The sequence below is a fragment of the Poeciliopsis prolifica genome, unplaced genomic scaffold (genome assembly GCF_027474105.1).
Source record: "Poeciliopsis prolifica strain line A6 unplaced genomic scaffold, Auburn_PproV2 SCAFFOLD028, whole genome shotgun sequence".
In the NCBI taxonomy this organism is placed as follows: domain Eukaryota; kingdom Metazoa; phylum Chordata; class Actinopteri; order Cyprinodontiformes; family Poeciliidae; genus Poeciliopsis; species Poeciliopsis prolifica.
The window spans coordinates 6,159,565-6,184,958 of record NW_026562403.1 but is presented as its reverse complement, the minus strand read 5'-3'; the positions used below and the strand labels follow the sequence as shown (position 1 = coordinate 6,184,958).

General features: G+C 36.6%; 1 protein-coding gene across 3 annotated transcripts in view; it reads right to left on the bottom strand.

The window, feature by feature from the left end:
* The window catches only part of pcsk5b (proprotein convertase subtilisin/kexin type 5b), a 91,966-nt gene that overhangs the window by 8,796 nt on the left and 57,776 nt on the right, over window positions 1-25,394 (bottom strand). For 2 of the 3 annotated variants that reach the window (XM_055049165.1, XM_055049166.1), the window contains exons 18-24: window positions 23,961-24,064; window positions 23,739-23,877; window positions 21,738-21,853; window positions 13,355-13,457; window positions 11,523-11,659; window positions 5,808-6,008; window positions 4,817-4,885 (exon numbers count right to left, since the gene is read on the bottom strand). In XM_055049165.1, coding sequence (XP_054905140.1) covers window positions 4,817-4,885; window positions 5,808-6,008; window positions 11,523-11,659; window positions 13,355-13,457; window positions 21,738-21,853; window positions 23,739-23,877; window positions 23,961-24,064 — 869 coding nt within the window. Of the gene's footprint in view, window positions 1-4,816; window positions 4,886-5,807; window positions 6,009-11,522; window positions 11,660-13,354; window positions 13,458-18,208; window positions 20,530-21,737; window positions 21,854-23,738; window positions 23,878-23,960; window positions 24,065-25,394 lie in introns of those variants that run through there. The other variant, XM_055049167.1, reaches the window with a different exon arrangement.

The following is a 25,394-nucleotide window of genomic DNA, read 5'->3' as shown; positions in this document are numbered from 1 at the left end:
GGAGAGAAATAAAAAAAATCTTACGTTTATTCAAAAATAGCAGAAAACAACAGTAACTTTCCTGTCTCATTTCATCCAATAAGTGCATGCATGAACGACTGTAAAATGTAGGAGCAGTAAAGCTTTAAAACAAAGTTTATTCAGCTTTGTAAAATATGTGACTGGCACCAATAATATGACTTAATAAAAGCGGAGGGTAAACACAGCAGACCAGTGCCAGTAAACTCAAAAGTTTAGTCATCAAGAATGCTTTTAAAACAGAAACCAGATTAATTGTTGGCTTAAACCTGAAACTGTATTATAATTAGTTTTATTGGCTTTCAGATTCCTGGTACAGCTACAAAATTATTTTTGAGCAAAACTGCTGAGATAAACTGACGAAGTTACATCATCGGGCAGCCAAGAAATTGGTACAAAAATAGGAAAAAACTATTTTTTAGTAAAAACTTTGCACCATGAGAATAAAAAATTATATATCTTACATCCTTTTTAATTAAATTAATTCATATGTCTAATTTTTTTTTTTACTTTTGATGGACTCAAATAGTAAAATAATGAAATATTTGAAGTAAGAAAAATTCCTATTGTAATTAATGGTAATGTTAATTTGAAATGACAGAAGACGTCATTTACACGGGGAATGATCCCCGTGTAAATCGTTACACAGGGATCATTCAACAGTGTTAAGTTGAGGGACTGGAAGGAGACAGAAAGAGGAATGAGACGTGGGGGTTGCATGGCCTTCCATCTTTGCATCAGAACAAAATAAACTAATTTTAATGTGTGGGGTGTTTTTTTTTGATTGGAAACAAATTTGATTCAGATGTGAAATTAGTCAAAAAGTCTCTTTTCTGTTTCTGTTAAGACCAGCAGGTGGCTCTCTAATCTCACTCATCAGGTTCCTGTGTAGTACAATACATAGATCTGCTTTATTCCATCATCACCTCAGTGTAATAATAATAATAATAATAATAATAATAAATGAAACATTTTTGAATCTCTATGGATGTTTGGATTAATAGGATTCTAAATGTTTTTAAATAGGTTTAATTTGCTGATCTTGTACAGGGCCAATTGCGATGAGATGTCAAGTGGAGCTTTAATAAAAATGAATTGAATTGATTTTTATTAAACCTTCAAAATATATAAATAAATAAGCCAATAAATAAATTATTAAAGCTAAGGAAGGATTTTTCCCGACTTCAATTAATGATCGAAGGTTGGATTTAAAAAAAAAAAAAAACATCCAGGGTGAGATTGTGCTACAACATTAAAGGTTATATGTATTTTAAGAATAGCCACACTCTCCTTACCAAGGATAATACAAGCAAACTGGAACATTATTGCAGACCCCAGTAATCATTTCAAGGGAGTTCCTGAGAGGTTGCTTTTATACAAAGACCAGAGAGTGAGGTCATTTCCCCCTCAAACTAATTAATCTGAGCTGTCTATCAAAACCATTCAGCTGGTAACTCTGGAGGACCCTGACTGTCACCTCCGGATGCAACAATGTCACAACATCTTCAAGGACGGAGAGAGTGAGCAGCGTGGGTAAAAGAAAAGAAATAAAGGATCAGACAGGCAGGGAGAGGAGGTAAAGGATGGCTTAAAAAGACGCTCCTGCAGATCTTCCCTTGGGGCATTAATCCTCTCAAGAAAAACCCTCTGCGACCCCCACATCCCATTCCTCTTTCTGTCTCCTTCCAGCACCCTCAACTTAACACTGCACCAGTTTGCACTTCAATGCCGTCAACAAGCCACAACCTGTGAAAGCAATTACTCATACAGGGATAGAAAGACTGGGAGAAGGGATGGGGTGGGGGAGTATAGGAGAAACACTCGGGTGAGGAGCCGGAAATCGTGCCTGCAGGCTGTGTCTATGAGAGCGAGAAAATAGCGCCCGCTTAAATGTTAACGGTGCAAAGCAGGAGGAGGGGTGGATTTCAGCTGCCATACATATCCTGAGGTATTGACTTGTGGAATGTGCAAGCACTCACATTTACTTTTTTTTTGTCCCTAAGTGCATTGAAAAGCTGCACATCATGTCAGCAATTAAGAGACACGTGTGCTGTGAGTGCACACAATCACACTTTAAGGTGCTTCAGTTCGATTAAAAGTGAAAGGCAGTACAATCCAGGGAGATGACTGATGAAAGCGGCGCCTAAATTTATCACTTCAGCTGGTTGATCTGGCGTTCTGCGACTGTCAGGAAAAAAAAAGGGGATGAGTGAAAAATGTGGTGACAATTGAGCACCGAGCTGGCTGCGTAAAAATAATGAACAATGCCGATGTTAAAAAGGAAGGAATAAATATAAGGACCTGAGTTGGAGAATACAGACTGTAAAGAGCCTTATCAGAGTGACTCAGTAGAGGTGCTGGGTCTCCACATGTTGCCTTCACTTCTAGTTGGCATTCACTCTGCAAGCCCGTGCAGCTCTGCTGGAGGGCGTCTTCCAGGAGATACTCCCTCACTTTGTCTCTTAACAGTGATGGTAAAGAGGGATCTCTCACACTTTGGTCCAAACAAGAAAATATTCTCTTTTCGAATCTTAGAAACGTGAAGGCCACTTCCTTTATGCATCCATCTGTTCTTTTAGCTATTGTTCCTTAGATACAGGAATTTGCATCCTGGAAAAAATGACTAGAAGCCGCATAGAAATTATTTTTGTCCAAGATCCCCAAAATCTTCCTCTGAATATTTGAGCTGCACAATATGCTCACAGTGTGAGGTCCAAGCTTCAGATTTATCTTCTGTTTTGACATCAGGCTAAATGAAAAGGGATGCATCAGCAGTAACGCTTAGAAACATTTAAAAAGAAAAAGTAGACATGTGCTGAGGAGGAGAAAAGCAAGATAAGATCCTTCATCCTTTGAATAAGACAGAAAAGTGACCCCAGGGATGCAATTCCTGGAAGTACACTCAGCACCAGAAAAACATGCAAACATTGTGTTTCTAGAAGATTTCCAAACCTCTAGCTTGTGGTTTGGAAAGCATGATTAGTATGTTTGGAGGATTAAAGGGTCTATAATAGGTACAAAAGAAACTGACCCACAGATGGTGTTACTTTAACATTAACCCTCACAGATCCAACGTGAATCATAAACTGCAGATGACCTTATGCAAGACTTAAAGTTAAAAAGTCTGATTTTTAAAAAAAATATTTATTAAACAATAAACTTCAATGTCTTATATTTAACTTTTATGTGATGGACAAACACAAAGTTTCGCAAAGCTGTGAAATGGAAGAAAAATTATTTCTTTACTAAATTTTGCCGCAGGGTCAATAAAATGAAATCTAATGAGCTTGAACTATTTTGTAAAAATTAAAGAGCAAAAATTTTCATCTGTGGATGTTCAAAGCTGGTGGAGACACAACAAAAGTCTGAAATTGCAGCTGTCTGTAGGTTTGTAGTGTTGACTCTGTAGGACAGTCAAACCACAAAACTTCTGGTTTTATTTAAGAAACAGTCATTTTCCTTCCACTTCTCAGTCATGTGTAGGTTTAAAAGACAAACCACAATTAAATACATTCAGAATTTTTGATGCAAAATCTATAAAGTTATGACAGTATAGCTATAATTGCAGTATAGATCTAAGATCTAAAACCAAAAGGCAAAATAAAAGGATAAAAATGTCTTTCCACACACAGGACCTTCAACGTTAACAAGCATTTAACAGTTTTTCTATCCTGGTGCCCTAACTTTACCCTGCAGCATCATGTTTAGCAGAAGCGCCGATCATCTTAAATCCCTCCTCTGCTGACTGATACGTTCGACGTGGGGAGATGATGGGTGGCAGGACAGAGAGCAGGCAGTCAGACTGAAGCAATATTCCAGACGAAACACTTAATGACATAATAACAGCCCATCTCTGCCTCAGATGAGTTCACTTCACAATAACAACTTTCAGCTGTATGTGATAATCATCTAAGAGGAAGAAGGTTTGTCTTTCTGTGGCATTGCAGACTGTATCTAACATGGCTTTAGAGTTAGCGTGCAAGGCTCTCTGGTCAGATGAGACAAAAATAGAAAAAGTAGACTTCAAAATAAAGGTTGCAGCTCAATCTGAACACTTCCTGTCCATATGGAGCAGGAGCAAAACTGGTTCCAATAGATGGAGCTCAAAAAGGCCAGTGCTGGAAGGGAAACTGTGACTGCAGAAGATTTGGGTTTGGGTCCATAAACTTGCAGGTTTGGTTACAGCATATCCATGTGTCAAAATGGCTTTTTTTTTTTAAATGCCAGGCCTGAATTCAATTGGGAATCTGTGGCAAGACTTGAAAACTGCTGTTTGTAGTTTCTCTCCATCTAACTGAGTTGTTTTGCAACAACAAATTAGCAAAAATAAATAAATAAAAAAAAATACAGGCTGCAGATGTGTGGGCAGATAGTAGCGACGTACTTGAAACTGTAATTGTTTAAACAATGAAAAAAAACATCCCATAAAATGCTGAGAAGTTTGTGGTTGTAACATAACAAAATGTGGAAAATTTAAAAGGGCGAATACATGGTACTAAACACTAACTGGAAACCCTGACTTTTAATAAATCTTACTGTGCCCTCATGTACACCATAATTAGTGGGTTTGTGCAAATTGTTGTTTACAATCTCATATTTTTTTTCATATAAGTTTCATGAGCGGTGGCTGGAGTAAAATCCAGAAAACAGCAGCGGATCACAACATCAAGTTGCAGCATGTTTCACATAGGATACACACTTTCATTCTGGTTCATCCTGGTTTTAGATGGATAATATCTGTTGAAGTTGGTGACAAATGAGAGGGAAATGAAAAGATAGATAGATGCAGTCTACTTACTGCGCCTGCATTTCTTGCAGCCCTCATCACAGGGAAGACAGTCCGGTTGGTCATTGCCTGAAGCCTCATCTGACAGAAAACACAAGGGAACTGATATAAGGAATAAAATACTAAACAAATTTCAGTTCTAATTTCTGGAAAAGTACTTTTGTGACGTAACTTTTTCAAACATTAAATTTTGTCTAAATCAAATAAACTGAATTTATTTATTTCAGATTTCATTTCATTCTCCTGAATCAAAATGATTCAGGAGAATGAAAAATTAAAACAATATAGTTGCAGATCTATTGTGATGATGCAATCTCTTCTTCGTGTACAAACTCTCACTGCTGGAATTCATGTTCATTTCAGACCCACTGGCGCAGAAAAAACTCCACCTCTGTTCCTTATCTCAAATACTGCAAAAAGCAGAAGTCTCAGCTTTCGCTCAGTTCTCCCCTGACTGCCATTCCCAGCTGATCTCATGCTTTGATATGAACTGTGAGGTGTTCATCTTTCACAATCTCTCACAGGATAAAAATGAGGATTAAGATCAGAAAAAGGGGGGTGGGGAGGCTACACCATGTGGGCCTTGGTCGATGGACTAGATTAAGACACGCCAGCAACTGTGCTTCCAACATTTTTCCCTTTGTTGAATATCAAAGATGATGGAAAGATGGAATGAACTTTCTAATCATGTAACTAACATCATGCTGGGAACATCTGAGAGCTTGTCAGATGCGAAATTTAAAATGAGAGAAGAATCTACTTCTCTACAAGAAACGCTCTGACGGTTCATCATTAAGAGATAAAAAAAAAAACAAGGTGTGTTGCTGAGCAGTTAAAATATGAACATCATTGTTGAATCACGAGGCATTAATTCAGTGATGTAACGTTGATTATTGTTACTATTATCTTTCTGATTAAATTTCTCAGACTTCTGCCATAGTTAACCATAATATGCAGATGTTTGTTGCAGGAGAAAACGTGTCACCGTTTATGTGTCTCTAACCTGTGCTGCACTCCGTTTGGACACAGAGGCCATTTCTGAGCCTGTATCCGGAGCTGCACTGGACGCAGCGGTCTGCTGCAGTACAAACGACGCATTCTGCAGGGCATGACTCGCAACACATCCTTGGAGAGTGGAAGAAGCCCTCAGGACAGGCTTCCCGACACTGATTCTGAAACAGGTACCTTGGTACACCCAACCTGTCTGGTTTGAAAATGGGGGAAAAAAAAGAGATGAGGGCTTTCATGGGAAGAAGAAGCTGATGCAAAACACAGGCATGCAGACAAACACACACTCACAGATGGAGGTTTAAGAGTAATTTAGGTTTTAGGAAACCGCCATCTTAAATGTGAAGCATCATTCAAGAATGTGCAGTCTCATCTGCCTAACAGAGATCCCTTAAATATTTTCATAATTTGCCACCCCACAACCACAAATCTGGTCTAAAAGAGCCATTTTTGCCTTTAATGACATTTACTCAGAGCCACAATTCTTACATGACTTTATGGAAAAAAAGATCAACATCAATTACAAAATCTTTCTTGTAATTTTCAAAACACCACAGCTTTATTTCTATTTTTACAGGTTTAAAAAATAAAGAAAACACCAAAACTTCTGTGGGATGTTGAAATTTGTGGAAAAGATTACTTAGTTGCCCACACACACACACACACACACACACACACACACACACACACCCCCCCCCCCCCCCACACAAACACAAAATCTTCTACTTTGGAAATTCAATGCAATTATTCCTTGTCAAAAGAGGGAAAAACTACTAAAATTTGCATTTGTTACATTTATTTTTAAAAACATTAGCAGGCAACATTTTAAGGGTCATTGTGGAAGGTCCAAAGAGCCACTTGCAGCTCTGGAGTCTCAGGATGCAGACCGCTGAGACAGACCAACATGGAGAATAACATCATTGTTCACATTATCCTCCTTTTCATGTTATAACATCTTAATTTATAGGTGCAGACTCCATAACATTTTTATTTTATTATCACTGGTTGTCTTCATGTGTTTGTGTTTTCACACTGAGGCTCAATAGAACATAGCACTATTCTATTCTATTCTATTCTATTCTATTCTATTCTATTCTATCATTATTCTATTCTATTCTATTCTATTCTATCATATTCTATTCTATTCTATTCTATTCTATTCTATCATATTCTATTCTATCATATTCTATTCTATTCTATTCTATTCTATTCTATTCTATCATATTCTATTCTATTCTATTCTACTCTATTCTATCATATTCTATTCTATTCTATTCTATTCTATTCTATCATATTCTATTCTATTCTATCATATTCTATTCTATTCTATTCTATCATATTCTATTCTATTCTATTCTATTCTATCATATTCTATTCTATTCTATTCTATTCTATTCTATCATATTCTATTCTATCATATTCTATTCTATTCTATTCTATTCTATTCTATTCTATTCTATCATTATTCTATTCTATTCTATTCTACTCTATTCTATCATTATTCTATTCTATTCTATTCTACTCTATTCTATTCTATTCTATTCTATCATATTCTATTCTATTCTATTCTATCTATCATATTCTATTCTATTCTATTCTATTCTATTCTATTCTATTCTATTCTATTCTATTCTATTCTACTATATTCTATTCTATTCTATTCTATTCTATTCTATTCTACTATATTCTATTCTATTCTATTCTATTCTACTATATTCTATTCTATTCTATTCTATCATATTCTATTCTATTCTATTCTATTCTATTCTATCATATTCTATTCTATTCTATTCTACTATATTCTATTCTATTCTATTCTATTCTATCATATTCTATCATATTCTATTCTACTCTATTCTATCATATTATTCTACTCTATTCTATCATATCTATTCTACTCTATTCTATCATATTCTATTCTATTCTATTCTATTCTATTCTATTCTATTCTACTCTATTCTATCATATTCTATTCTATTCTACTCTATTCTATCATTATTCTATTCTATTCTATTCTACTCTATTCTATTCTATTCTATTCTATTCTACTCTATTCTATTCTATTCTATCATTATTCTATTCTATTCTATTCTATTCTACTCTATTCTATTCTATTCTATTCTATTCTATTCTACTCTATTCTATTCTATTCTATTCTATCATATTCTATTCTATCATATTCTATTCTATCATATTCTATTCTATTCTATTCTACTCTATTCTATCATATTCTATTCTATTCTATCATATTCTATTCTATTCTATCATATTCTATTCTATTCTATTCTATCATATTCTATTCTATTCTACTCTATTCTATCATATTCTATTCTATTCTATTCTACTCTATTCTATCATATTCTATCATATTCTATTCTATTCTATTCTATTCTATTCTATCATATTCTATTCTATTCTATTCTATTCTATTCTATTCTATTCTATCATATTCTATTCTATTCTATTCTACTCTATTCTATCATATTCTATTCTATTCTATTCTACTCTATTCTATCATATTCTATTCTATTCTATTCTACTCTATTCTATCATATTCTATTCTATTCTATTCTACTCTATTCTATCATATTCTATTCTACTCTATTCTATCATATTCTATCATATTCTATTCTACTCTATTCTATCATATTCTATTCTATTCTATTCTATTCTACTCTATTCTATCATATTCTATCATATTCTATTCTACTCTATTCTATCATATTCTATCATATTCTATTCTACTCTATTCTATTCTATCATATTCTATTCTATTCTATTCTATCATATTCTCTATTCTATTCATTCTATCTATTCTGTTCTGTTCTATTAGTCTATTCTATCTATTCTATTCTATTCTATCCTATTCTGTTCTATTCTATTCTATTATCATATTCTATTCTATTCTATTCTATTCTATTCTATTCTATTCTATTCTATTCTATTCTATTCTATTCTATTCTATTCTATCATATTCTATTCTATTCTATTCTATCATATTCTATTCTATTCTATCATATTCTATTCTATTCTATTCTATCATATTCTATTCTATTATATTCTATTCTATTCTATTCTATCATATTCTATTCTATTCTATTCTATTCTATCATATTCTATTCTATTCTACTATATTCTATTCTATTCTACTATATTCTATTCTATTCTATTCTATTCTATTCTATTCTATTATATTCTATCTATTCTATTCTATTCTACTCTATTCTATCATATTTCTATTCTATTCTATTCTATTCTATTCTGTTCTGTTTATTCTATTCTATTCTATCATATTCTATTCTATTCTATCATATTCTATTCTATTCTATTCTATCATATTCTATTCTATTCTATTCTATTCTATTCTATTCTATTCTATCATATTCTATTCTATTCTATCATATTCTATTCTATTCTATTCTATTCTATTCTATTCTATTCTATTCTATTCTATTCTATTCTATTCTATTCTATTCTATTCTATTCTATTCTATTCTATCCTATTCTGTTCTGTTCTGTTCTTGTTTGCTGCTACAGCAATTGTTAAAGAAAACTCCATAGAGACAGCAAAATATTTACAGTGCAGTTTCTAGTTAAATCCTGTGTTAACAAAAAAATGAATAAACTTTATATGTGTTACTTTAATTTTATGTCTAGAAAGTTTTTTATTTGCAGTTTCTTTTACTGTCATGCTCCCTCATTTAAAAGTGACAGCAAGGATCTAAAGCATCATTATCAAAGGTCAGTATCAGAAAATGTCCTCCGTTTCTTGCTCTTCTGGGTGCATACCTTGTGTGTGTGTGAGTGCGTGCGTGCGTGCGTGCGTGCGTGCGTGCGTACGTGCGTGCGTGTGCGTGATTGTGCGTGCGTGAACACACGCACACGTGTGTGTGAGATAAGAGAGGCTGTTTTGAGGAAGAAGCTGGGTGAGACAGATAGAAGTCCTGTTCCTGCTGTTATTGTTATGTCTCATTGAGCCTCAGACAGACTTGCAATTAAACGGAACCACATTTTCAAACAGGCTGACAAATTTTTCGGCTAATTGAAAGTGTGTGTGACGAGAAAATCTGGTGTTAATTCTTCTCTTGGACATCTGGTACCTCAAAGTGAGTGTAGGTGAGTAACAGCATCTCCCCAGCGTAAACACTCTCATTCTGACAGCCATAATACCGTCTGCAACAGTGTGATAAACACAGTTGCTCCTGCCACCATCAGACTAATATTTCTTCAGCTGCAGTCTGCTAATGACCTCTGAGATTTATATTAATATGAGAAAAAAGGAGTGAGGATTAGCTGCTCAGAATCAGAGGATGACAGCGCTTAACACCAGGGTGGGTTTCATATTGAGGAGCGAGGAAGAAGATAAATGGACACAGTTACAGCGAAGACATCAGGGTGGATCATACAAAGATTGATTCTCCCTTTCTAAAACACATCTATCAACAGCAACATTATAACTTAATTAGATCCATTTACTTTCACAAGATTAATTGGGGATGTCTGACACAAATGAGCCTTAACTTGGCCTAAAAGCACATTTGCTCTAGTCAGCAGTCAGAGCTGCAGAGCCTGGCCAACAATTTCAGACATTTTCTCAGGTTAAATCTACAGATGTCTGTGGATGTTACTGCAATCTTAGGTGAAAAACAAAGTAAAGTAGTAGATAAATAGGAAGTGGTGGGAAATGATGCAAGCTATTCCATTTTTCTGTGTGACAGACTTTCTTTCACTGTAACTACAGCTGCTGAGGAATGTTTCTACCACCTTTCCACATTTACAGATTTAAAATGTGTCCATTCTGAATCTGTGTACATTCATTTTCAAGTATTCTCATCATTATTTGGATCTTGGCCATTCTAATGCATGAATATGCTTTGAGCTGAATCATTCCGCTGTAGCTCTGGATCTTCTTATGGTGATTTTCTTGCCGAAAGGTGAATTTCTCAATCCTTTCGTATTCTCAGAGGTTTCCATCCAGGAGTTCCTGATCCATTTTCCCATTAAGAGCTTCCATATCCCGGCTGAAGAAAAGCATCCTCTGCCGCTCCCCAATTACAACGAGCTTCTCTGATCTTTTTTTTTTTTTAATTTTTTGCGCAGTGTGTCAGTTCATGTTGATCGACCTGGTTGGGGTTGTAGTTCCATCAAACTTTTCCATTTCAGATGATAGATTCATCAATACTCTGCAGATGTGCGAAACCCTTATATGTCTGGTGTGTTCCCTGATTTTCACAAAGACATTTAAAATTATGGGAGCTGAACAGAAATGCATGCCAGACTTTGAAGATTTTCTTTTTCTGTAAAACCTCTTTAATACAATGAAATATTTTTCATTTCTTTCCAGTTCTGTATAACTGCATTACTTTTTATTGGGTGAAAAACCTCCATGAAATACATTGAAGTTTGTGGTCACAAGTGGGAAAGTGGTATGAAAAAGGTTTTGTGAGTTTTGGTCACAACGTCACATGTTCTGAGTCTACAAACACAGGCAGCGCATTGAGAAATTTTCACCTAGAAGGTATTAGATACCAAATCTAAATCAATACCCTGTGCAACACTGCTAGTCAATACAACAACTCTAGTAATTATCTTCCTCGGAACATTTCAGGGATCGATAATTTACTCAATGATGAGAAAAAGAAAATATTTCATTTTGGCACCGGCGAACATTTTTCTATTTGAATGTATTTCTTTCTTTGGGAGTGTATACCTGTGTCACAGCTGGTGCAGTTATCTGGACCCTCAGCAGTGCATGCCTTGCAGGTGTGATGACAGGGAAGACACTGCTTCCCCAGGACATAGCGCCGCTCCTGGCATTCGATGACACAACGACCGTCTTCAAAGAACCTGCATGGAAGCATGAAGCAGAGCTACAGCTGCAACATAAACGCTGTACATTAAGAAGTCAGATTTATCCTTGGAAATGAGCAGAATTTCACGTTATCTGAACCCGCCCACATGTGAATTCACGCCTGATTTATAAAAGGTTCAACTCTGTTTTCGAACCACAGTGCAGAGGTTGGATTGTCAGGCAATGTTTGCACCACTTCAGTGGCATTAGCTTACATCTTTTAAATGAACAGCGCAGATGGAAAATGTTCCACGTTTTGTTTTGTTTCAGGTTTGTCTCAGCATGGATCCAGTCTGTTTTTATTCCTATACAGCAGTGCAAAGGGACTCACAAAAAGTAGTTTTAATAGAGTGCTTTGTAACACTTTTTGTACACAGAATATGCCTCTTTACATAATTATTGAAAAACTTCTCTTTGTACTTGGCTGAAGAGTGTTTGGCAGCCTGGAGGTTTCTTGGGAAAGATACCACAAGCTTGGCATACCTTTGTCTTGGAGGTTTTTCTCTTTCTTTTTGGCAGAATCAGTCCTGAGTGAATTTTAGCTCTCTCTGGAGAAGCTCTGCTGGGTTCAGATCCAAACTCTGGTTGGCTGAGTCCAAGACCTTAAACAGTTTGTGTGTGTGTGTGTGTGTGTGTGTGTGTGTGTGTGTGTGTGTGTGTGTGGGTGGGTGTGTGTGTGTGTGTGTGTGTGTGTGTGTGTGTGTGTGTGTGTGTGTGTGTGTGTGTGTGAGAGAGAGAGAGAGAGAGAGGCCATTCCTTTGTTTTCTTGGCTGTGTGCTTTTGTTATTGTCTCTTTGAAACTTGAGCCTCGGTTCCAGATTAAAGTCCAGATGATTGTAGGAATATATTCAGTTATTTTCAGTTTTATATTTTCATGCATCTTTCTACTCTTTCCTGACTGAACTTTTCTGCAAAATAAAGCTGCAATAATTATGTTCAGCTGGATGGATGGTACAGAGGCAACACACTGTGCCAGGTTTGATTTTAAATTGATCCTAATAGCTTGTGCCCTTCTGGTAATATGACAGAGGACTTTAATAAGCCTTTTAGAAACAATTAGCTTCTCCTCCCCTCCACACCTTCAATGTTTAGTGAAGTGCTGCACCGGTAATTTGTTCTCTAAGTTCTTCTGTCAACACAAAGCAACATTGGATGTGGACTTTTACAATCCTGTTCAAAATGTGTCCTGTTTGCTTCCTGTTTTGGACCTAAAATGCAAAATTTAAACTTCTGCAAAGGTGAATCTTATAATAAATGTGAACCAAAAAGTGCAAGTGAAATTCAAACAAAAAAGTTTAGTTTCAATGGTGAGCACATTTATGCAACCACATTATTTAAGTCTTTTGATTTCCCCCTCTAGAAGATTTAAATAATAATTTTTTTAGTTGAGCACCTTTATTCAAGGTTATAATAAAGGTCAACGATGCTTTGCAATTATTTCTCTTGGCATTAATATTTTACACTACAAATGTGGCACTTAAATGTGTGCAGATTTTTTTTAGACCCACTGAGGTTCACAGGGACTACAGTAGTTAAGATCAAATCATACAAACTATGAACATCTTAACATATTTGGCCTTAATATCATCTCTTTTAAAACTGGTCTGGGAAACCAACAAATGTGTGAAACAACATAAAGTCTGAAAACATGTAATCTGCACTGGTGACGTTTCCTTGTGGAAGGTTTTAACCTTGAATCTGGGCAGACGGTGCAGGCTTCACTTTCCGGACCCGAGCACTGCAGACAGGAAGCGTCACAAAGATGGCACTTTCCCTGTTTACTCAAGTACTCCCCTGCAGACAGAGAGCCACAAAACACAGCTTCAGTATAGGCCGGCTGCAAAATGATCAATATTCAACCTTTTTCAGTTCAATTCAAAAACATCTTGTTGATTCTTAAGGGAAATAAATTTGCTGTAACTCATATTATTGAAGTTCCTTCAAAGAACTGTAGTGGATGATGACAGATGGCGGCAGGAAGGATCGCCTGTAGCAGTCTGTATCGCAGCAGATCTGAGGAGTCTCAGACTGAAGACACTGTTGATGTGTCACGATCTGATGAAGAGGATGCTCAGGGTTGTCCATAATGTTCTTCATTTTATGAAAAGTCCTTTTTCGCACAATCATCCAAAATAGAGCCGGCCTTCTTTATCCGATTGTTCAGCCATTTTTAAGTCACTAGCCGATGCTGCGACCCAAACAGATGATGGCCGAAGAAACCGTGCAGACTGACTTTCAGCATCTTGCTGCAAAAATATTTTTAAAAAGTTACTCAGATATGCTGTTCACTTTTGCAGCAAAAGAAGAGGCAATAAAGCTCTCAATATTTTGGGTTTGGTTATAACAGGCTTAAAGCCAGAGGTAAATGCACATCATTTCAATTTCACTGATGAAAGATTATCTGCATTATAAGTTCAAACAACTTCCTAACCAGTTATATTTGTTATGGCACTAGATATTTAAAAGTTTTAGTTTAATGTTTCTGTGTTTATTACCCATGATTGGAGACATTTCCACCTTTCCAACTACAACTGTGCAAAGGCACAGTTGTAGTAAAAAAAAAATTCCAAATTAAACTGCAGAGGAAGGTTTAATGGACTAACAGCATTCCAGTTTCGAGTTGTAAAAACTAAATAAATAATGAAAGTTTGAAACAAATAAACCGTGATCGACCTAAGTAAGCAATTCTAAGAAAACATTTTGACAACATAACGATGTTGCAGTCACACGTCTCACAAACAGGACGTGATTATCATCTATTGCTAGTAAATAGATGATAATGATGATAGTGACTATCTGCAGTGACAGATGTACTTGTGTTGGTCATAAAACACTGACCTTTTTCTTCAATAGAAATTTAAACCCTTTTAGTTTTGCCAAACACTAAAGCGTTTGGCAAAACCACTTATCGGTGACACAGAAAAGGAGGAAATAATAAATTTTATTACAAAGATAATCTATAAAGGAAAAATGCTTTGGGGATTTTTTTGTTGTTGTTTTGCCAGGGATTGTTAAATAGTTTATATTCACTCAAAATTAATTCTTCGGAACGTCTTAAGACTCATTTTTCCTTTGTTTGCGGCAAACAAAGGAAAAAAGCTGTTGTATATCAGTTTTAACATCTTTTCCAAACACTACATGTGTAGCATTCGATTTAAATGACTTGGTAGGACCAAACCAAAAGTTGTTTAGTAAACTACCTCTTTCCATAACTACAAAATTTGGCTTGCAAAATAAAGTTAGTGACTTTTACTTTTCTAAGTGAAGAAGTGACAGATTATGGAGTCAGAATTGGAGCAGAACTTGCCTCTGTTTGGCAAATGACAGCTTGGTAAATTACAGGCACACTTGGTGCTTTTATTTTCTACTGTAGAGTGTCAGTATAGTAGATACCTAAGCTACCATTGTCAGAAGACATGAATAATTTTAAATGTTACATTTTAAATCTTAATTTCAGTTTCAGACTGTGTTATCACTACTCTACCCCTGGCTGAGTTTGGTATTCAAAACCTGACATTTTTAGTCAACTTTTATGCACATTCACAACTCTTATGTGCTAATTTTTTTTACTTTGTGCTAATCATATATTTTTCAATGTTGCTATATAGATGAATGTACTGCCATAAGCCAGGAACCTAAACAAAAAATAAATAGTGGAAGTTATGACCTTTTATATTCATTTTTGTGACCAAGCAGCAAAAGCATCATCACTCAGAGACCAGCTTTGTTTTAGCTTTAGGTTCATAACTCCACTGCTAAAAATGCTGAACTTCTTTCTGCGTGGGTTTCAGAAGTGCAGGGAATTGAGACATGCTTGCCGGAAACCTGTGCAACCGGCGGAGTAATCAATGAACCATTGCATCAGAAACATCACAATTACCATGGCCCTCTGGGTGGATGTGCAGTTATGTTTCCACAGAAGGCAGAGGCATAACCAAAGTTATTACAGAATAATTCTACCTAAACAATGTTTTAAAATGTCTCTCCCCACAACAAGAATAAGAAAACAAACTTCTAAAAATTAATATAAATTGTCTTATGCTGCTGGCAGTGAACTAGAAGTTTCCACAAATCCACTGACCCTAAAAAAAAAGCAAAGAAGCGGCGCATAAACATCGTCTCCCCTCACTTTGCTGTTAAACAAAGGTGGCAGACGCTGGTTTAAGCATAACGACGGAGCAGGATGTTTGTGTAAGAGTAGAAAGCGAGAGAGCATCCTTCTCCGCTGCGGTGAGGTTTGTCTGTGCTCTCCGGCTTTCGGTGAAAAGCTCAATTGTTCCTCTGGAAAACAAAGGAGGTTCTTTGTGTACAAACACAACAGGCAGCGGCTTCCTATTCAGCCTAGCTTTGCTGAAACCATTCAAAAGCCCCCTCTGACCCCCCCCCCCCCACGATCCAAATGAACGCCGTCACTCTTCCTCACGCCCCCCCCGCAGGCAAACAAACAGAGAGCTAAGTTCTCAGGGGACCGAGGGCCACAGTTTTCTACTCAGCAAAAATCTTCCTGGAGCGCCATCCAGGAAGACAAGAGAGGGGGCGACACTCAGGGTGGCAAAACTCATGTCCTCTTTTTGTGGACGCTCAAGTCTGAGCTTGTCAGGGCAGCAGCAAGTTGATGTTGTGAGACTTTGCTGACATCGTCTACTAGAGAGTCTGAATCTGAGCTCCACACCTTCTACATATTTTCACACTCAGTCCAAGAAAGCAGAAAAAAACACAACTTGACTACATCCTCCAGCAGACACATCGAGATTTTGGAAATCTTGAGCAAAGTACAAATACTAGATACTTTAATGTTCAGATAAATCTTCAGGATTTACTTCAACATGCAGAATTGTGTGAAAGCATTAATATTCCTTACATCTCTGCCATTATGGGATGTTCTGATTACCAAGGCTACTTCTAAAGTGGAAAGAAATATGAGTTTCATATACATTTGTTTTTACAAATTAAACTAGAAAAACTGATGTATTTGTATTCAGCTCTCTATACAATGCAGTTATCGCTGCAGATTTTGTTGCATGGTGTTGAAACAATTATGTCATCTTCATTGAGAACAAAACTAAGGAGATAATTGTAGGTTTCTACAGAAGCAGGGTTAGATCAAACTCTATTTCCATCAGGGGAGAAGAAGTGGAAAATAAATACCTCGGTCTTCATCTGGACAACAGACAGAAAGGTCAGAGCAGGATGTACTTCAGGAGGAAGCTAAGATCCACACGTTTAGATTTAGACATTTTGAAAGCCGTGTGTCATTTTTATCACTTCACAATTATGTATCATTTAGTGTTTTAAAAATGCTAATAAAGTGAATGGTGAATTGTGTCTGTAATTGCCAAATAAAAAAAGTTGAAGGGGTGACATTATCTTTACAAGGCAGTGAGCGTATTTCACACAATGTCCCAGCCTTGATCCTCTCGACCTTGCATTAAAATCATGTCAATACCATTAATCATCTATTTAATAGGTTTAAAGTTTACAGAAATCATTCAGGGATTTTATGTTCTTACACCCATTATACTTACTGTACTTACATGGCCTGTTTTTGAGCAAACATTTAGGAATCCGCAATAAGGGGAAATCTGTTTATGATGCATCAAATCCACTAGATCCCACTAGATCAATGTGTATGCTTTGAAATCATGATTGATGAAAAGTGAGTTTATATTTAACAATTCCCAGAGAATCCGGCGTCAGAAACTATGGTTTTCTGAAACACGTTTCATGTGATTAAAGATCCCGATGTAACTTTTTTTCAATAAAGTCAACAAAATTCATAAACAATTTATTTCCATTTTGCACATTATTGTTGTATTTGGTGAGGATTGGACATAATGACCACATTTGGAGGAAAGAGAGGCAGATTTTGTATCCTATCTTTGAGTTAAGAGGCAGTGGTCCAAAAAAAGCTGGTGATGATGAGCAAAAAAACGTTGGAGCAACATCTGAATTCATCAGACAAGAAGGTGGAGATTGGGCACAAATGAGCCTTCAAAATGGATAACAACCACAAGCGCATAAAAGTATTTATATATTATAAAGTGTCTTAAGGTTAAGAAGGTCAATGTTTTGGAAATGCTGTCACAAAGCAAGAAGTTGTGGGCAGATCTGAAAAGGTGCATGAGAGTAAGATGAGTTACATCATTTCATGTCAGGAGGAGTGGACCAGAAGTCCAGTGAGGAAGAAAAACCACAAAGCTTAGAGTCAAGTTCAAAGAGAAAACCACCAAATACTGGGAAAATGTATGTGAACCTCTCCATTTAACTGAATAAAAACCACTGTCAGATGGTGAGAAAAGTATTTGAGTTTTTAAGTTGCGTATTTTGATATCAAGTTTATACTGCGTCTCCTCCGAAACACTCAGCCTCAAGAATGTGGAACCTTTATTAAATCAGCTTGATTGATGAAAACGTATCACTTTTTAAGATGTAACTCGGTGAAGAGTAAAGGCAGGTTTTTTCTTAAAAAAAAAAAATTTAAGAAAAAGAAAATAATTCACGATGTAATAATTTCATAGTAAAAAAGAAAACCGAGAAGACATCAGAACCGTAAACAGATTAAACATTTTAATAAGAACACTTAAGTAAAAGTAATAAAAAAAGATTTTCAAAACTAGGACTTTGAGTAACATTAATAATGCAGTGTCACAGATATGTCACAAGTACACAATAAAAACAGCTTTTATATGAGGGGCTGTATGAGTGTGTCTACTATCACACACACACAATCAAAAGTCATCTTAAAACAATGACCAAGATTAAGATTCTTTTAACCCAAATAGGGGACTTTCTTTATTACAAATCACCAACAACCATTACCAGTCCACAGTACAACAATTCATCTAATACTGTAAATTCTTCAGGCTGCAGGCATCAAAACCCACCAAAAAGTATCATTCAGTTTTTTTTTTCCCTTTCAGGTTTATTTGTGTTTTTTTCTTTTCTTTATTTCAAATTCTTATTCAATGTTAAAATCCAGCATTTCTGGAATAATTTACGAGCTCCATCAGGTAAAGCTCAAAGACGGACAGGAGGGGAGCGCAGCTCTCTGACGTCTATCGGGCTCATCACTCAAACTTTCTTCTTCTAATTATGTGAATTTTTGACACCGACAGCTTCCCTTTAGGGAAAAATAAAGAAAATCAAATGTGCGACTGCACTTTTAGCTTAACAAATCAACTCAATTTGTCTAAAATTCAGAAAATAAGGATAGAAATGTGACACGGCCATTTCCCATCCAACTGCCTCTCAGTGAGCTTTATCTGCAGATGCAAACAGCATTAAATGAAAATATTATGTCCAAATTGTCAGAGAACTTCAGTTCATGTGCATTGTAATTGTAACAGAATAAAGAGAGCAGAAACTTCTAAAACTCTATTTTATTTGAGAACAGTAACATATAGGGATGCACCGATACAGATACAATATCATTACTGGACAATAGTTCCCTTAAGCTGTGTCATACAGGGCATGTGGAAAAAGGTAACCAACATTTCAATGAATTTCAGACCTCGATAACAAGTCTGACAGATATTGCAGTTTTCTTATCCAACAAAGTAAAGGAAGAAGCTTTGAAGTGTGAAGTCACTGCAGTGGATAAACTCGGTCCTCAGTTTTTGGGCCATGAATCTTCGTCACACGTGTGAAAACGTGGCATCGGTACATCCCTAGTAACGCAAATTCATTATAACTTACTGCGGAGCTCCCCTCCCTGCAGAACGATCTGGAAAGAATGACTATCGACTCTTGAATGAATCAATGCCGTCTGGGCTTACATCAAGAATTAATGGCAATCTTCTGGACACCGCAATAAAGATAAACACACCCACATGCACACTACTCAGAGGCAGATGGATGTTTGAAGTAAACGAAAAGAGTTCGTTCTGCTCAGTAATGTGCATCAGTCTTGGCGTACGCCAAAGTCTGTAACTTCAAGTAGTGGCTGACTAATGTGTCTGCGCTCATGCTTAAAGGTGCATGTGTGTGGTGCGAATATACATATATAAATATAGATATTGATGTATTTATATATGTATATATAAATGTGCATCGGCGTACTGCTTGTGTGGTACGTACTAAAGTGTGAATTTGTCTTCTCTTCCCTCAAATAGCCAGAATCAGCCCAGACACGCATTATTTTCACATTATGAGCTACGTGGGTTTTTTCTTTTTTAATCCTCGCCTTGTTTGTCGTATATTTACAGGCAGAAAACCATGGCATTTCCTACTGTATGCTCACTTTCTCCATCTGTTGGTCATTAGCTCTGGAAGGAGATGAGAAAGAGGGGCCAAAACAAAAAATGCACACAGACGTATTGAGATATCTGCAGGCTGAGAGGCTCCTGTTTTTAACTATGCTCTGTACACTGGCAACAAATACAAAGAAGGTTCAATTATTTTGGCATCAATGCTTTGGTCACAAAATACCAACACCTTTATTTTCTTTTGTTTGTTTGCTTTTTTTGTTGTTGTTGCTGTTTTCAATAGCTCATTTTTCTTGAAATAAGTCCCAGTCGTTTCACACCCTGACCACGTGTTTGTCCCAGTACTGAAAAAAGGTAGGTTTGTTGTAGTCCTGTCATCGCACCTCCGATGCGTCCTTTAAAGAGGCACAGATTTTCTTATAAATTATGTGACTGTGAATGCTCAGGCAGGTAGAGGGAGGAGGGGGGTCAAAGAAGGAGAGGGTTGGCCCCCGTGCCCCCCCACCCCTCCGTGCGCTCCCTCTCGCGCCCGGTGGCGGCGTCCCGTCACCCCTTTTGCGAGCACGTTCTGCAGCACAGCTGCTGCAGCACTCTCCTCTGGCAGAGATTGTTCTTTTTAACGAGCACGCAGAAACCGCCTTCCGCCCAAGATTCTTCATTTGCTTTCCACAGACCAGGAAGAGGAGATGCAGCAGGAGGGAAAGGGGAAGAGGGGGCGAAACATTACAGAGAGACACACACAAGGAAGAACCATTAAAAACGACAAGCAGAGTTGCATGATTGGTCAGGAGAAGGTTCAGGTGACAGGAAGGAGGGTTTTTTTTGATCCAATCACAGGGATGTTCATCGAGGTGGAAAAGGATTGTGGTCCAGCGGAGTGATGTCAGGAGATCAGAGAATGGATTTGGGGGAAAGAAAAGAGAGAAAAAGAGGAAAAAAAGTGTCACACAATTAGTAAAATGATGATTTTTTTTTTCCCAAAAAAATATTCATTTCATTTTTCCAAACATGGGAATCCTTCATCTGTACACGGGCTTTTAATAAAAGCATTCTAATTTTAAATCCGCAGTCAAACCATCATCAAAATGAGACTTTTGCTTTACAAAGGCAGACTGAAGGTGCACTATAAGTAATAGAGATCATCATCACATAAAGGTGATGCAGCAAAGCCACGTTTCAGAGCTTTATCTCATCACATGGATGCGTTTTCAGATCAACTAGAACGTTGTTGCCCAAGCAGAAAATTGCAAGTTGCAGTCAAAGCATCATCAGACTGAGAGGTCAGTGAATTAGTCAAAACTATTTATGTCTCAAGAATCATAGACACAACATGCACAGATTTAGGGGAAAAGAGAGCATACAGCGCAGAGGAGAAAAAAACTGAATGTCCATCAAAAAATATTAATGCGGGAAATCAGACGTTATGAAGTTGACTTCAGGTCAGTGCAGAGAAACTTGGAAAACGTTTTTAGAGATGGAGGTCTTGTCAGTGAGGTATTTGCAAAGAAATGATATGTTACGGGCATAAACTGTTAGAAAGCAACACATAAGCCAGAGCATGAAAGCAAAGACAGACTGGCCGCTTGTTTTGGAGCTACAACAATGAGTGGGTTAGCAAAGATGTTAGTGAAAAGCTCAATATGTTACCAAAAGGCCTCAGGTTTTGCTGTGCATTGCAAGAATACTGTTCATTTATTCTCCTGTTTGTTTATTTGGTCAACTAAAATGTATCCAACATTTCATTTTCCATTTCTAGAACGATCCCATTTCTATCCTATGAATTTTGCTAATTTCGCATGTTACGGCTAATATTAAAAATGCACACACACATATATAGACCATGTAGCTAATAAGAAAGCTGACAACTCACCATCTTTGCAGACTGTGCTAACCACGCAGGTTCCTGCCTCCAAGTTGTAGCCGCTGTTGCAGCTGCTGCAGTTCAGATCCCCGGGTCCCAGGCACTCGAAGCAGCTATTATCACATCTGGCAGGGGTTAAGTCCACAATTATGTTACCAAACTATTATTAATTATTCAACTTTCTTTGTATTGATATGATTTAAATAAAATTAAATAAGGGAACAATCAGAAAATTATGCAACCAAAATATATTTAGTGAAAGTTTGGGATTTAAGAAAATCATTTTAATTCATTTTTTTTCCCACAAAAAAACAAGAGAAAGTAAGAAGATAAAGATTCTGAACATCATCTTGATCACAACAAAACCCTTGCCCTGCAGGAATAATGAAAACAGGGAAAACGTCTATAAAAATGGTCTTCCTGATAGCGGAGGGGCTGAAAGAGAATGAAAGAACTGAAGAGGGTAAAAGGTCGGGTGAGTGATAAATAATTCAAGGTGTGAGAGCAAAATACAAGGAATGCATCACAAAGAGCAAAAGCAGCACACATGTCCGATTCTGCAGCGAGGTTTGGCTTTGATGAAAAAACAACTGATTGTAAAATGAAAAGCATTAACAGAGGATGCTTGTGGTTTATTATTACTTCTCCTTTATAAATCTTAGCATTACTTAAAAGTGGCATCAGAAAATAAACATTATTAGCCAGAAGAGAACTGACCCCTGTCAAAACTGTGTTTTATTCAGGCAGTAGCACATGGCGCTGCCTACAATGTAGCTTGTTCTCATAAACTGCAAAAGTGAAAAGTTTTAAATGTAATCACACTTTATGACATTAATCCTTACATGAAAATATTCTCCCATCAGCATATTAGTCTTTGATTTTCCCATGTAAGGCTTATCCAAGCCGCATAAATACATTTAATTCTGATTTCAGATCTTTGGTGTTTTTTTGTTGTCAAAACTCCAAAACATCAGCTGTTTAAAAAAATGACACACATATTTTTAATGCAATAATACAGCAATTTAATTTCTACTTATGTTTTTTTTCCCTCTTAAAAAATATTTTTGCTTTATTTATATTAATGTAGCGTTTTTAATGCGCTTCCACAAGATGAATGAAACTACTTTTTGTGAGTTTTCAATCAAAAATATCAAAATACAATGCTTACCAGGTATGAGGACTTGAACTATTTATGGCATTAATAGAAAAAATCTTGAAAATGAAAGTAAATACATCTCAGTCTTTAAAAGAGCCTTTTGTGTTGAATTATTTTTCAAAGAAAAAAGTTCAGAATGAGGATTTGCTGCTAGACTGATCAGCGCTGCAAAATATTATTTTAGTACTGTTGCAGTGTTAAAGAACTGCCTGACATGAATGTAATTCAACTATTGCAGTGCGATGCATGCAGGCTGTCTGTAATCTTTGGTGATTTGTTTAATTCAGCATAAAAAGCAATAGAAGGTAAAGAAGTGCTAAGATGGTCAAGTCAGTAAAAAACAGTAGCTAAGTCTCAAGAAAACCTCGCAGTTGAGATGGAAATAATGATTTGATTTGATTTTCCAGTATCTGGATACATTATTATCTGGAGTTTATGTTTGCTATAAACCCAAAGTAAAAATAAATCAATACTTTAATTTTTTTTTCTTTATTTATTGTGAGTTTTGTTACTTTAATATTTCCCGTCATTATCAAATATTTCATGTTTTCCAAGTGAGCAACCCTAACTCTGACAGCAATGAAAATGAAAATTGGCACAGTTGTGTGTATTTCCATAGAAAATACTCCTGGTTCAGTGATTTTATGCTAAATTGTGACATTTTTTTGGGTGATGCAATATTCAGTTTTAAACTCTGCGTATTCAGGGTTTTTTTTCTTTCTGCATGCTCAGTTTCCTTCGACATGTGTGATTCTGAGGTTTTAATAATACTTTGCCTTCATGTTCAGAGTTTCGTCCTGATCTTATTCATGCCTTTTGTCAGTAGCATGTAGATGTTTGACGAACGGACTCACTTCTTACAGAACCGCTGCACCTGGCCGTTGTCTGAGATCTGCTCTGACAGGTAGTAGCCAGGGCTGCATGTTAACACACATCGCCAGTCCTCCAGTAAGTAGTCATCTGCACACTTGGTACACGCTTCTATACCTGTACCTAAAAGACAACTTTTTTTTAAGCAAAATATATTGCTGAGGTCTAAACAGATGTGTGTTTTCATTTAATCTTTGACTTTCTACCTGCACAGGTGGCACAGGCACGATGACAAAGCTCACATGTCCTCCTGTGGCCGTTGAAATAGGTTCCGGGGTTACAAGTCATCTGGCATTTATGTCCTTGGAGACTGGGAGAAATAATAAAAAATGAATTTATAACTCCATCCTCCTCCTGGGTGGCGGACAGAAGAGCAGCAGAGTATTTGCTGCATGTTCTGCACCAACATAAATCAGCCTGTTTTGACATGCTACAAGTGGCTTTGACCTTTGAGCCAGATGTATGGGTAGAGGTCAGCAAGGAAGCAGGTTTGGAGGTTATAAAGTCCCTTTTTGTGAAGTCACAGTGAGGACAGGTTGGTGCGTCTGCTGCACTGAGCTGAAAAACAGCTGGAAAGCGTTAGCAAAAGTTTCCCAGAAACAATCTGGTCCCCTCTTCCTCCCTGGCTCTTAACAAGACTAAATGGAGGAGGGGAAGCTGAGCATATGCATGTGTGTGTACAAGGTCCTTTTATTTCTTCTTCTTCTTCTTCTTTTTTTTTTTTAAACTGTGATCTCAAAGCCGTTCCGAGGAAATTACGGCCTCTGAGTGTCTCCACCTCCAGCTCTGGCTACACTGAACACTTAAAAGTTGGGTTTGAGACTTCCAGACTGCAATGTGTTTTCAACGCTTCTCAGGAGTTTCCCTCATGACCTCTGAGGAATGTCACCACTTTAAATCATGACATCCTCTCTGGAAGGGGCCAAACAAAATGAAATGGAAAATTTGGAAAACACTTGAGATTAAATTAAAGTGTCTTTAAAGAGGAACATTTAACCCAGAACAACTCATCAAAAATGTACATTAATTAAAATTTAAAAAAAAAAAACGATTTTCAGGGGAACAAGATTGATTATTTCGTGTTGCAAAAACAAACAAAAGCTTACTGTAGGAAATTAACCTGAAATAGACAAAGCCTCTTTTGCTATCTCTGTCGCAGAAGCTTGTCGTATTGAAGACTCAGCATTTCTAATCAATACTTTCATTTTTCCCTCGACACTTGAGTCCCATCAAGTTTAAAATGCTGGTATCACTTGAATGCAAATTCAACTGAATGAGACAGTAAGGGTTTGAGGAAGTTAAAAGATCAGAGCTGTCTGATCTGATACAGTTCAAACTAATGATTAATGATATGCTAATGCTGAACGACTGGTCAGCATGTGGGTCGAGACACTCTGACACTGAGCCTCTCAGGTTTTGCAGCTTCGGTTTCAAAATTTGAGCAAATTTCAAGTTTGCAAACCTTCCATGGATAACTCAGACGAATACATTAAAATAATTAACAGAAAATGGGGACTATAAAATGTAGTTCAAGTGGATTTTAGATGCAGTTGGTCGACATATATTTTAGCATTTTGACAAAAAACAACCAGATTTTATGAGGTTACATTTGGTTATTCCTATTCTATATCTCAACAACA